Source organism: Haemorhous mexicanus, chromosome 5 (genome assembly GCF_027477595.1).
Source record: "Haemorhous mexicanus isolate bHaeMex1 chromosome 5, bHaeMex1.pri, whole genome shotgun sequence".
Lineage (NCBI taxonomy): Eukaryota > Metazoa > Chordata > Aves > Passeriformes > Fringillidae > Haemorhous > Haemorhous mexicanus.
In genome coordinates this window covers 16,187,183-16,200,163 of record NC_082345.1, presented here as the reverse complement: position 1 = coordinate 16,200,163, position 12,981 = coordinate 16,187,183, and the positions used below count along the sequence as shown (strand labels likewise).

Here is a 12,981-nt window from a genome sequence, read left to right as displayed (position 1 = left end):
AACCAATCAAGGAGCTCAGCTGACACCTTCACCTTGCTTCTGTCCCTGGCAGACGGAGGGTTTCAGGTTCCCCAGGCCTTCATCGGTGCCACCCTCGCCCTCTGCCTCCCAGCATTCCAGTCCTCACCACAGCGAAGCTGAGGATGAAGATGATGATGAGAGATACGACGAGGATGAGGAAGCTGAAAGGGATAGGCAGAATATCAAGTCCCCCTTTTCCCTTGGAGCCTTGCCACAAGGAAAGAAGAAGCAGCATGGAGAATACAGGAACTGAACTCGTTGCTCTCACCCTGGTATTGCTCCCCATCCACTCAACAGTTTCTCCTGTAGGCTTGGCAAGCTTTGTGTTAAGGACGGTGTGATGTAATTAGGGGAACCTTAAATGTTACTTGACCTACACTTTTGGAAAGTCTAATATTATTCACCTTGAAAGTAGTTTAAATGACAAGTTTTCTGTGCGCCTTTGAGGTAGAAGAGATTTTTCAGGCTTAATAAAACTAGAGAATGAGACAATCCCCTCAGGAGCTTATATAAACTGCAGATCATACCTTTGTCTGTGGAATCATCTGTATTAATCATAGTCTAGACAAATAGCTACATTTTGGGTATCCCAAAGGAATTTCTGCTTCATTTATGTTTCCCCATTTCCCCTTCTAAACGAACATGAACTTCCAACCCGAGCTGAAAAAATTAGAAAAAAAAAAGTGTTACAATGGAGAAATATTGGAAGAGTTTAAGAAGATACACTGAAAAGAAAATGGTCTTTCTTTTTCCTGATGCTGTTTATTGTAAGCTTACATAACACTTTTTTGCAACACACAGAAGTGTCTTAATCCCGTGGTAAAACATACTTCCTGTGGAACAATAGAAAGTCTTATGCAGTGGGCATTTGAATTTTAGAGACAAATGAAGTCATCTTTCTGACATCATTTAGACCCACAATAAACAGCAGACCATTTATTTTCTGATTCCTCTGGTATGTCTCTTTTATTTTCATCTTGTTGTAGAGTCTGAGTTTGTTAACAAACTGGTTTGGGAGGAAATTAATGTAGCTTGGCTAAAGGGAATGACAAAATTTCCTTGAGTGGCACCTTCCCCTGCAGACAAGAAGCCACAGACCAATGTGACAACATTCAAGGATCAGTAATTTCCATTAGTCCATGCTCTATTTCACGTCTTCTCGAAGAGACCTAATCCTAAAAAAAAATGCTAAAAAACTTTAGGATGTAATTTTGAAAAGCATGTGAAACTTCAAAGTTCTTGGGGAATAACTGATCCTCACAACAAGAACTAAACATTTCATTTGCCTTACAGAAAACTTTTAGAAGTATTTCAGCTCCTAAAGATGCAGAGTGCCTGAACAGGCTCTTCACAATCACATCTTGTCACGAGGAGGTTAGAGATCAATCTCTTGTTTTTCAAGTTTGTGCATCAAAAATTTCTCGTGCTGCTCAAGAAAAGACATTTCCAGAACTTTATTCAGCCTGTCCTTCAGCAGGTAGGACAATGTAAGCTTTGGAGGTATTTACCTTTCCTGTCAGTCCCAGGGGGAGCCTAGATGTCCAACTTTTGTTAGGCTCCTACCTTTCAAACACTTAACCAATGCTTGATGACATGGTTCTGACTATAGGCCACTTAGAATAAAAGTGACAATGTGCCTATTTGTATTTTTGACCACTTAAAATCAGTTTTAAATCTGCACTTTCATTCTTGAGCTGATTCAGATACTTGAAAGAATATTCTCAGAAGTCAGGTTCTAGCTTTTATGGTAAAAACTTATTTGGAATTAAAAGGAGTCACAGTTTCTTTAGCCATTTAAAAAGGTAATTCTTTAGCCATTTAAAAGGTAATTTAAGGCTTTAGCCTTAAAAGGTAATTCAGCACTGAGTAATTTTTCATATAAAAGTCATGAAAGCAAAGATACTGCAAATCTTTTCCTTCCCGCAGTTTACTATGTGGAGAACTGCATTTTGTGTTTCTTCCACATGGTGCTCCTTCCTAATCAGAGTTCTCTTACAGAGTCAAAAGATGTAATGGCTGAGAGTCCCAAAGAAAGAACTTATAAAGGGCATATTGATTGAAAGTTGATGTTTCATACATAAACTGAGAAATCTCTACTTATTGCTTGTATTCCAAAGCTCTGCTGTAGAGCAGGAAGGCTGTGTCTGTTTCAGCATACTCACATGCTTTGAGCACCCTCCTGGTGTTAGAAAGTGCTCAGCTTTGGGATAGGACTAATCTGAATTTTTAGATTCAGGTCCTGCAGTGGCCAAAGCGACCTCTGCCCCACACCTTGGACTCGTGTTAGCTGTGCCTTGATTCCAGGATTAACCATTAGTAACAAGGCAATTTATCTACAGCAAAACACTTCTTTATGTTGAATTTATAGCATTGGAGGAACAGCTTCTCATTCAGCCACAGCAACAGATTGCCTAAATTAAGTGCCACACATTCCCAACACCTGACAAAGTTGGTAGCAGCTATCTATTACATAAGGGATTGTCTTCCAGATGGAAATCACTGGGGTTTCACAAACAGCTCACCAGCAAGGCAGAAGGTCTGTTCTGTTTCATGATATTTGTGAAGAATTGTTTAAGCTTGAGACCTTAAATCAGGAACACACACAAAAATCAGCTGGGAATAGTGTGGGTACAGTTTTTGTATCACTGGGACAGGCAGAGGCATATAAATTTCAGGACACTGATAAAACAAAGGATGCATAACCCCTCTACTCTTTTCTTGTCGAAGGTGTCCCAGCTCATGTCAGGGCATTTGGAACTGGATGATCTTTTAGGTCCTTTCTAAACTAGGCCATTGTAGGGTTATGTTCTCTGATTCCATGCTACTTTTTGTCTGAGCACTGACTGATGATCCTGTAAAACATGCTGAAAAATCACTTAGATGCACTTGAGATATTCCAAATATGCTGGAAACAAAGGGCAGCTAAATTACTGAAAGGATTCAGGTGGATACCACTGCTCTTGAGGTGAAGTTCATCATGAATGTTCTGTCCTACAACAAACACTGCCATTGGAAGATATATCAGTGCTTAAAAATGAACAAAACAGGACACTTTGCTTTTACCCGTTCCTCATTGAAGTGATACAGATTATAAACAATGACTGAAAGTGCCCCCAACCCCTGAAACAAATTAATTCCTCTGTTCATTCAGCTGTGTTTCTTTGTGTTGAGGTAAAGCAGCATCATAGTTAGTGTGTTAGAGTTACTCAGCAGTATTATGAGAAAGATCAGGGGAATTTAACATTAAAAGATGAAGAGCATGACTAGAAGGTTAAAAAAATAAAACAGTCCTTGGACACAGAAATCATGTGGCTATTCTTTAATTACATCAGAACTACAGAGGGCTTTCCAGTAAGACCACAGAACTACATAAATAATACATCCTTATCAGCACAGAATGATAATTAACAGATTTATGCATAATTCCAATTTGGCAACTCAGAAGAAGAACAAAAAATTACAATCACAATGCAGTCATTAGTGAGGCCCTGATAATGCAAGACCTGTCCCCAAACTGTCTTTATGTGCTGGGACTTGCTCAGTAGGATTATTCAGAGTATTTCTGCAGGAGTGGACTGGGGCAATAAGTGCTGCTGCCTATTCTCTGTGCTGACTGATACCTACCAAATAAAAATTAAAAAAAAAAAAAAAATCTCCATTTTTGCAGTCACAGATAGCTGGAATGTTTTTTTATCTCACTGAATTTATTGACCATCAGCAGCCTACAGGGCCACCAGTGAAGTGGTAATGGAATCTGTCTTTATCAGAGTTCAAAAAGCTTCGCTATTCAGCTGAGTGGAAGGTGGTAAGAAGTTTCCAAATGACAATTGAAAAACTTTTTAATGAAGTTGTCCAAAAAGACAGTTTTAATTATCTTTTCAGGTGAGATGGTGCCATGTATTTAAATTTCAGATGAGACATACAAAGTGCTCTGAAGAAAGCACAAACTTTACAGATGCTTTCCTTATCTGAACTAGTACCTTTTAATCCCTTTGCATTCAGAATTTTGCAATGTGAAAACACCTCACTCTTTGGGAACTTCAGTGAAAATGGATGAAACACTTTACTTACACAAGTTATGCTTTCAGGTTCAAAGCTGTACAAATGTTAAAGACATTTTAAATCATTTCACCAGTTTAATAGACTGTCTGTTAGGTAGCCAGGGTGTTCACTGTTTTCCTCTTCCACTGTAAGACAAGACACAATAGGGAGAAATAAGTTGTAGATGAAGGAAAGTTCAGCCAGCCAAAGTTTTCAGCTTTCAGATGTGCCTTAGGTACAGATTCAGTGCAGTGTGACTGCTCAGCTAAGAGAGGCAGCATTTCTAAGAACAATCATGTCTGCTCTCATTTTTAAATGTAGGAATTTTTCTGTTTGCTGAAGAAGAAAACTACAAACCATGTCCAGAGGGGTAAGTTAGCACATGGCAAAAAAAATTCATGCTGAAGAAAATAATGGATTTGTTCTTCATTTGTGCATTGCTCTCAGTCAGGTCTAAAATCAGCTGATCTGAAAGTGCATGGCTTACCCAGGTTTGACTGAGTATTTCCTACCAGAGATGGAAATGTTATTCCACTTAGCTTTTTTCAAACACGCTGTTAGTTCTGCTTATCTCCATCAGATATCTCACCCTTTTTTCTCTGTTGCTGTCCATCTCCCCTGCTATAGCAACAACAGGCAGGAAAATACCCCTTCAGAGGGAAGGTGGAAAAATCCACCTTCAGAGGATTTTGTGGGCATGCAAAGACACTTTCACTAATTTAACTTTAGAAGTGCTCGTATATTTTGTCCAAAGCACTATGTTCATTTTTTATTCTGCCTTTTTCTCTTTCCAAAATGTCACTGATTTTTTTTTTTTTGTTTTGGTTTGGGTTTTTTTTTTTTTTTGCAGTGGTTGTTTTTGTTTTGGTTTTGATTTTTTGTTTTGTATTTTGGTTTATTTGTTTGGTTTTGGTTTGTTTTTTGTTCAGAGTTCTGCCAGGGCAGGGAAGAGAGGGCTGAGCACAGAGCCCCAGCTTCATTTCCCAAGAAAAAAAAAAAGTCTCTTGTAGCTGAAGAGCTGACAGATTTAAGGGCAGAGGACATGGAGAGCAAAGGTTTAGGGTCTCAGCCTGGTGATGTGAAACCAACAGCTCCTCTCCTGGGGTTCTTACGGATTCTTTTAAACCTTTGCACCAAATCCAGTGGAGGAATAAAATTTTCACAAGAAAACAATATGCTATAGAAAAAGTTACCCCAGAAAAGATTTGGGGTGAAAAAATCAATTGAAAAATAGCCATTCCCTTGAATCCAAACCAGTAAAACATCCAAAGAGAAAATTAAAAGCAGAATATACAAATATTTACCTGCTATCATTATGTGGCTCATGTTGTAATCTGTGTAAATGTGCCCTCCAACACAGGGCTCTCTGCTGAACAATGTCTCAGTTCAAAACAGACCTTCTAGATTAATTTTCTAGTAAATGAAATACTGAAAAGCCACTTTTTAAAAAAGTCAGAGTAAGACAGAGCACACATTTACCTTCTTGTGCTTTCTGTAAGGAAGTAAGGAACAGTGCAGCAGCTTCAGGAAGAGATAAAGGATTTGTGTTATGGCTGCGTGTTTCTAGAACGAAAAAATCAGAGATGCATGGTTTGTTAGTGTCTTATGGCATTTCTTTACTTTGTTCTTTGCTTTTTTTATTATTTCTATAACTAGAGATTCAAAGACAAGAAAATATTGTCTCCTTCATTCTATAACATTGCCTGCTCAAAACCAGCCTGATAATTAACACGAGAGATTAGCAATCTTTTTAAAAGGGAGGTTATTTCAAAGTACCTCAGAAGGTAAAAAGAACATTTTCCTTTTTTCTTAGTTCCTGACATTTTTACAACATCCTATTCCTTCCAGAAACCTTGCCTAGGGTGGATTGATGACGTCTGCTTCTGTTATTTGTCATTTCAGCACAATTCAGAGCTTGATTTGATTTTTTTTTTCCAGTGCAAAAATAAAGTCAAAAGCACTGATGAAAATCCCACTTAGCATCTAGGTCAGTCTGGAAATTATGTAAATGAAATCACACAGGTGCACCAGAGAGGAAGGTCAGTCTTTGTCATGTGCTGGTTGGAATGAAGAGACTAAAAAAAGGGGGTTTGGTTGTTTCCTTGGCTGTGATTCCAGGAAAACAAATCCCCTCCCATTTCCAGGGATTTCTCCCAAAAGCTGGGGAGGTGGATGGGCTCCACAGCCCTGTGCTGATGGACTCACCAAGCTGCACTCTGTCATACAGGTCCTTCCTCTGGCTCTCATCTGCGATGAAGCGACGTCCCTCTACAAAAGCAGTGAGATAAGGGTGAAAACAACAGCCAGACTTGTTGTAATTCCTACTTCCTAATCCCTAAAGGACTCTCTTCAATTTTGTATGTGGTCCAGAGCTTTCAGTGTCTTTGCTGGACTATGATGTATTGCCTTTTAAATTGTATTTTTATTAAATAAAAAAAAAGAAAAAAAAAAAGAAAACCCCATCCTAAATCCCAAACTAACAAAATAAAATCACTCTGCTTCCTGTGCATCAATAAGAATGATAAAAAGCTCAGCAGGAAGGTAATACAATGCATTATTCAGTTGGAAAAATTTTTTTAAAATAACAAAAAGGGTCAAAATCTTCACTTTTATTAATAGAAATAATTGTATTAATGTCACTAGAACCTTCAGTTATATCTACAGTTGTGTGGAGCTTTTATTTGTTTTATGTTGCATTTATTTATATTGTCTTTCTTTTGCATTTCTCTCAGGATTATGACTTTCTTTTTTTTCCCTCTTATTTACAGGGAGCTTTTTTTCCTCCTCTATTAAAACTTGCCCTCCCTGATGTCTTTCAGTTTTAAGTCAACAATTCAGAATACAATTTTTCATATTAATATTTCTGTTATATTTTATAATTTGAAAGAAAGGACAACATCTCTAACTGAGTACAGAATCTGAGAATATCCTGAGTGGCAAGGACCCACAAGGACCATTGAGTCCAACTGAGAAGTGAATGGCCTGTACAGGGAGCAAAGTTGTGACCATGACATAATTAGCACCATGCAATAAGCACATCCTCCCTGCAAGCCTCAAAACTTCTACCCCACAGCATCCTCAGGATTTCCTGCTTGTGTGGAACCAAGGAATAATCTGGGCGGGGGGAGGGGGGGGCGGAATTATCTCCTCAAAATGGAAAGAGCTCAGGACTTACGTGCACCCTTCAAATAGAGCATGGCCTGAGGAGTCCAGTTTCTCCTTTGGAAATGAGCCTTTATGCCAAATAAAAAAAATTAAAAAAAAAAAAAAGAGGGAAAAGAGACATGTCAGCATTCCTTGCCATTGCTAATTGGTGCAAATACTTAATGGCACCAAGCTCTGAGCTTCGTGAGCTCCAGCCTGGGCTCACCTGAGGGGCACTCCAGGAGAAGGCAACGAGGGACGCTGCCAGGAGCAGCACCAGGGCAGACGCTGAGGGTTTATGCAGCCCCTGTGCACAACAGAGAACCACAAGGTGCAGGAAGAGTCTTTCACATCTGCACATCCTCCCAACTTCACATCGAAATGTGAGGGTGTCCCCAGCTGCTGCCTTGTCCCTGTCTTGCTGCCAAACCTCCTCTTGCTCAGGGGGCATTTCAGTGCATGCTGATCTGATTAGAGATCTAAATCCCAAATTCAATTTTATTCTTTTTACTCAAATCCATTCCATCCTGCTGAGAGCTGCCATCAAGGCGAGCACTTTTTGTGGTCCTATTTACAAGGACATCAGATCCTCTAGAAATGAGGATAATGTACAAAGTAATGGGCAAAGATGGTATAAAATCTATCTTGATTTTACCAAACCATAGACAACAAGCAAATGTAGGGGGCTTGTCATTCCAAACAAACAAACAAACAAACCAAGAGACAAAATCTCTACTTCCTCAGGTTAAAAAGAAAGGAAAAAAATGTTTTAAATTTAGCATCCTATTAATATCAACAATGATTAAAACAAGTCACAAAACAGGTTTTTTTGATTCTTGGAGTTTGTTCACGGATGCAGCACATGCAAATGAAAGCATTGAGCATGAATCCTCTGTGCACAAGTTGCACCTCTGCTTGCTCACACAGACCATGTTATCATTCATGTATTGGTAACAGTGATGGGCACAGAGAATCTAACTGTATGTTTCACAGTGGTTCATTTCATCCTGGGTTTGAGAGGTTGTACTATTGGTGTACAATGCAGTTTTAATGCAGTTGTTTAAAATACATAAAATATATCTATGTGTGTATTTCTGTCAAGTTATTTTTAAGGAAAATTTCTTAAGCCCCATGTAGTTCCTAAATATTGCACTCACATGAAAAAGAAAGCATTAATTGCAAACTAAATGTTTGCTACAGACCAAGAAATTCTCACTTACCTTCATACTTATCTCAGTGACAAACCTTCAGTCTTCTTTCCTTGGGATGATGTGTCACAAGATCTCCTTCCTACATGGCCAGGGGTCCCTTTTTAAATCTTCAGAGTGGAGATGCCCTCCCCTTCCGTGGCGGGGCGGAGGAGTCTGAAGGGATCTCTTGTCAGCCCTGTAGATGGAGAAGCAGAAGGTCTGATGACTCCTGAGGGAAACCTGCAGCCTTGCAGGAAGTCCTGACTGAAATGATTGAAAGATGGATGCACTTGGTGATGCACCCCATTAAACAGGTGAACACCTCCTGAATACATCAGCACCAGCCCTGTGTGTTTGCAACGCTCACCTTGCTGCTGGATGATCAATAATCACAGCCAGATGGATGGTGGGAGTTTACCCAGGATAATCTACAATAGATCAGATTAGCATCCATTGTGGGAGCTGGAAAAGCTGGTAAATTACTCGCCAGCATCAAGAAAAAAGTGCCTTACCCAGTGTCACTAGCTTGAAGTTATTCCTTGCATACTTTCAGAGGATGTAGTCTGTGGTTTGATTCTCTAATGATCTTTTGCATCTAGTTTTCTTACACACGAGTAAAACTATAAAGCTCAACAACAGCAACAACAAAAAAGACCAAAAATACCCAATAAATCCTGAACTCCTAATAGTCAGAAACACTTTTCTGTCCCATGGATTGGCTGGAGTAAAAGTCCATGGGCTTGAATAGGTTAAACAGTGGAGCAGTGAACAGAAAAAAAGGCAGGGATCAGGGAAGTAGTTTCCAAGAGCTACTTCTGGGTAATTGTTGGGCTCATTGCAGTCATGGAGAGTTGGTTTGGTCTTAAAGCAAAGAGTTAATCACACTTGATGCCTGGCCTTGCTCACTCTGTAGCCAGGGTTTTCATCTCTCTTCCTGTACTTTTTCCTTTGTAAACTCGATGGAAGCAGAAGGAGAAACAAAGCAAACAGGGAGGTAGAAATTTGCTGATTGGCCAATGGAAAGTTTACTGCAGCAGCCTCACGAACAGGGCCAGCCCATGGTGTGACAAAAATCCAGGTTAGTCCATGCATGTGACAAACACTGGTTCATGGGTGGGAGTTCAAGGAGGAGGGTACAGACAGGCACTGCTGCTGCTCACTGTGAGCTCCTCCCTGCACTGTGTGTCTGTGAACACTGCTCCATAGCACATGAAGCTGCAATTGCTGTCCAGCTTTTGGGGGTATCACTCTGTTCTCTGCTCATGCCACACAGAATTGCTCACTGAATATACAGAATTGCCATCAGCTGCAGAGGCAAGAAACCAGAGGGAAGTTCAGGTTTTGGTCTCAAGCAGCTCCTCTGGTGGCTGGGAGCTGCTGTTACCCTTTCTAAAAGGCCATGCCATGATGCATCCTAGCAGAGGTTATTCCACTTGCATCACTTCACTGTGAAGTTTCTCTTCCCTCCTCTTTTCCCTGTGCTCTGACAGATCAGAGACATTTCTTGATGGTGCTTAACCCTTAGCCTTAGAAGGGGGCTGTGCATTTCATCCAGGAGACATTTAACATACAGAGGCTTGGAAAAGGTAAAGCTACTCCCCTATTGCCTTCTGGAGTGACATCAGATCTTCCTGTTATGCACAGACCGTGGGGCTGGAATCAAAACATTCAGCTGGGCCTGTGAAAATTAACCCCCTGCCTTTGGGATTGGCAGTGTGAAGTATCATTTCTTCTGGATGGTTCTCTTCATGGTAGGAAATGTTTCTGGCACTGAAAAGAAACCCTGCTTTTCCTGCACTGCAATGAGACAAGATAACACAAAAGAAAAAAGGGGGAAAACCAGCTCAGCCCCTCTTGTTGCAGCTAGGGAGAAGAGGAGGAGAAGGGGAAGCATGGAGAAAGATGCTGTAGGAAAACACCTTCAGTTTTTCTTGTGACCATTTGACAAAATCTGAGAGACTCTGACTTAGTGTTGCTGGAGTCTCAGTCTCTCTTCCAAACCTGCCTGTATTCTGAGTCCATGGGAATCCTTGTAGAGATTTGGGCTTGTTTGAAGTTGCCTGGAGGGCAGCAGGGAACTGAACTGGGCAGACCAAAATCTGAACTGCCTTGTTATGGGACAGGTGAGCAGCAGTTCAAGAACAAAAGCAGGATCTTGACAGCATCATCTTAAATTAAATGGCTTTATTGCTGTACCATCAGATGCCTCAATGCCACCATGGTGTCTAAAAGTCAGGAGTTTAGTCACCACCTGTAGCAAGAGACAGTTGACCTTTCCCTTTCACATTAGGTGAAATGAACCCAATCTCAAATTCCATAATGATTTGGGTCTTCGGGATTTTTTTAATTTTCCAATGTTTTCTATTTTTCCCTTAAATTGTCTGTGCCTTTATGACTTATGGTTCTAAACCCATTTATTTTTACTATGACCACTGACTCCAAGTTGCTTCGGCCTTCAAACAAAAGTGTATTTCAGAACCTTCTCCTTGGAAGTCTGTAAGGAGTCTGCTTGCAGAACAAAGAACTCCGGGTTTGTCAATTCTACTTCAGGGATCAAAATTTAAGAGAACTGGCTTCTCCCTTCAAAGCTTTTTCTTACTGTGATTCTATGAAAAGGTGACCATCTTACCCTTCCCAGAAATCCAACCACCTCTAGGATGGTGTATGGCACACACTTTATTTGTAAACAGGGACAGGAGGCAATGTTTTGGGAAGGCAGTGCAGGTATTGAGACTGTTTGCATTCACAAAAGAACTGTGGCTCTGTGTGGGCACATGTGTGCTCTTACTCTTGAAAAATGAAGCAGCCTATAATTGGGTCATGGATCATAACACACCAAAAAGCTGTGGCACTTTGGGATGATGAGCTGTGCACCAAACACTCGTTGTCAGCGCTGCCATTTCTCAGCTGATTCACCTGGAGGAGGAAGTGACTCTGGCATGTAATCAATACCCTGAGAGAGAAAAGTAGAGGGAAGCTTGCTATAGCAGCAGGACTCCTTATTAGAAAGAACATAACCTATTCTTATTTTTTGAGATGATCTAAAGGGCACAGGCTGCGTATCCTGATGCTGTAAGTGATACAAAGCTGATTTCTGGCATTGAAGTTCACTGCAGAGGTGAGGGGAAAATGTTCTCATGTGCTGGAATTTTAACCAATGGGGTCAAACTTACCTCACTGACTTGCATCACGACCATGCACCTTCCCAAATGTTTCCCTGGAAATATTGGATACAGTCACTGTATCCTGGTAAGGGCAGCAGTGATCCATGGCTTGCTCCTGAGGAAAAGGTGCAGCTGGGGTGTGTGTAGGTGGTCACTGGGTACGTCAGCAAACACTGGTGCTGTCAAGGTATAAATCTCCCAGCACTTAAGACCTTTGCTTTGTGCTTATTCTCATTTCCTTTGGGATTTTTTTTCTCTTAGTTTGGTATCTCTCTGAGAAATCCATCCCACTTGTGTCTGGCACCTGAGCCACACCTAGCACAGTGTACTTCTGGCTCCTACATGCTACTGTAGCCTCATAAAAGGCTGTGAAATGTCATGGCAGAGCCTGCAAAGTAGGAAATTACAAAGCATTTTGCATTTCATTTGCAGTAAGTTGCATAGTAAGGCAAGCTTTCTACCAGTAGCAAAGTCAAATGTAGATTGCCTTGGAAGGATGTGGATTTGTTATCACTGAGAAACTCAGAGAATAGATTAGACAATCCTTTTTTAGGACTCATTGCCCAACTGATCCTGCCCAGACACATGGTTATGAACCAGATTACTTCCTTTTTTTGGGCTGGTTTTTTGTGTTTCTTCTCATACAGTCTAGAGAAAAGACAAAAAGCTTCTCCAGCAAATCTGCAGTCCTTGAAATGCACCCACAGACGTTGTGGTGCTGAATGTGCAATAGAATAGTGAAATAAATTCAGGCCAGCAACTGATGGCCTCTCTAATCATGCACCTGGCTTACACCAGAGAGTATCTCTTCCCTTCAGAGCTACACCATGAAAATTCACCTTCCCTGGTGAATTAAAGACTGCTAGAAACTCTTGAGGTGCAGAACAAGGTGTAGAAAATCGAGTCTGTCAGAGATCATGTCAGAGATCATCTCACACAAGAGAGGTAACAGGGACTTTGCTGAGGACTAATGTGTGAGCAACAATGCTGCAGCCAGATCCAGGTTCTACTGTTCTCACAAGTGTGTTTGTGAAAGAGAAGCAGCTTCAAGGGATAATTATAAGTAGAATTTAAACAAGTTATGTGGGGTGAGGGGTGTTTTAAAGCATCAGGAAAGAGTAGAAATTCACAAATTTTTGAAAGGTGCAAGCATCTCAGAAAGAGGTGTTATTTCTAAAGTTCAGTGAACCACAGGGATGGCACAACAACTTTTTTTCCCAAGCAATGGACAAGTCTGAGGCAAACACCAGGTGAAAAGACCAGCTGAAAAAAAGCTCTTCAGACAGGCAGGCTCTACTGCATGTCTTGATAATTTAATACAAAAAAAAATGAATTATTTAAGAGTCCTAATGATTTTTTTTTCACAGAACTAAAGGCAGAGAAGACAGTTAACAGAGAGGCTATTTAATACACTACCAGAG

At 40.6% G+C, this 12,981-nt stretch overlaps 2 protein-coding genes across 4 annotated transcripts in view; one reads left to right on the top strand and one right to left on the bottom strand.

The window, feature by feature from the left end:
- GYS2 (glycogen synthase 2) overlaps window positions 1–968 on the top strand; it is a 41,718-nt gene extending 40,750 nt beyond the window's left edge. For all 3 annotated transcript variants that reach the window (XM_059846095.1, XM_059846093.1, XM_059846094.1), the window contains one exon: window positions 53–968. In XM_059846095.1, coding sequence (XP_059702078.1) covers window positions 53–274 — 222 coding nt within the window. In that variant the 3' untranslated portion in view covers window positions 275–968. The remainder of the gene's footprint in view (window positions 1–52) is intronic.
- Window positions 969–3,984: 3,016 nt separating this feature from the next.
- Window positions 3,985–11,584, bottom strand: SPX (spexin hormone). The gene is made up of 6 exons (XM_059847810.1): window positions 11,570–11,584; window positions 7,433–7,513; window positions 7,238–7,295; window positions 6,268–6,330; window positions 5,542–5,625; window positions 3,985–4,208 (listed from the first exon to the last, which is right to left on the bottom strand). The coding sequence occupies exons 1-6, from the start codon at window positions 11,582–11,584 to the stop codon at window positions 4,150–4,152; spliced, it is 360 nt and encodes a 119-aa protein (XP_059703793.1). The 3' UTR covers window positions 3,985–4,149.
- Between the last annotated feature and the right edge of the window lie 1,397 nt (window positions 11,585–12,981).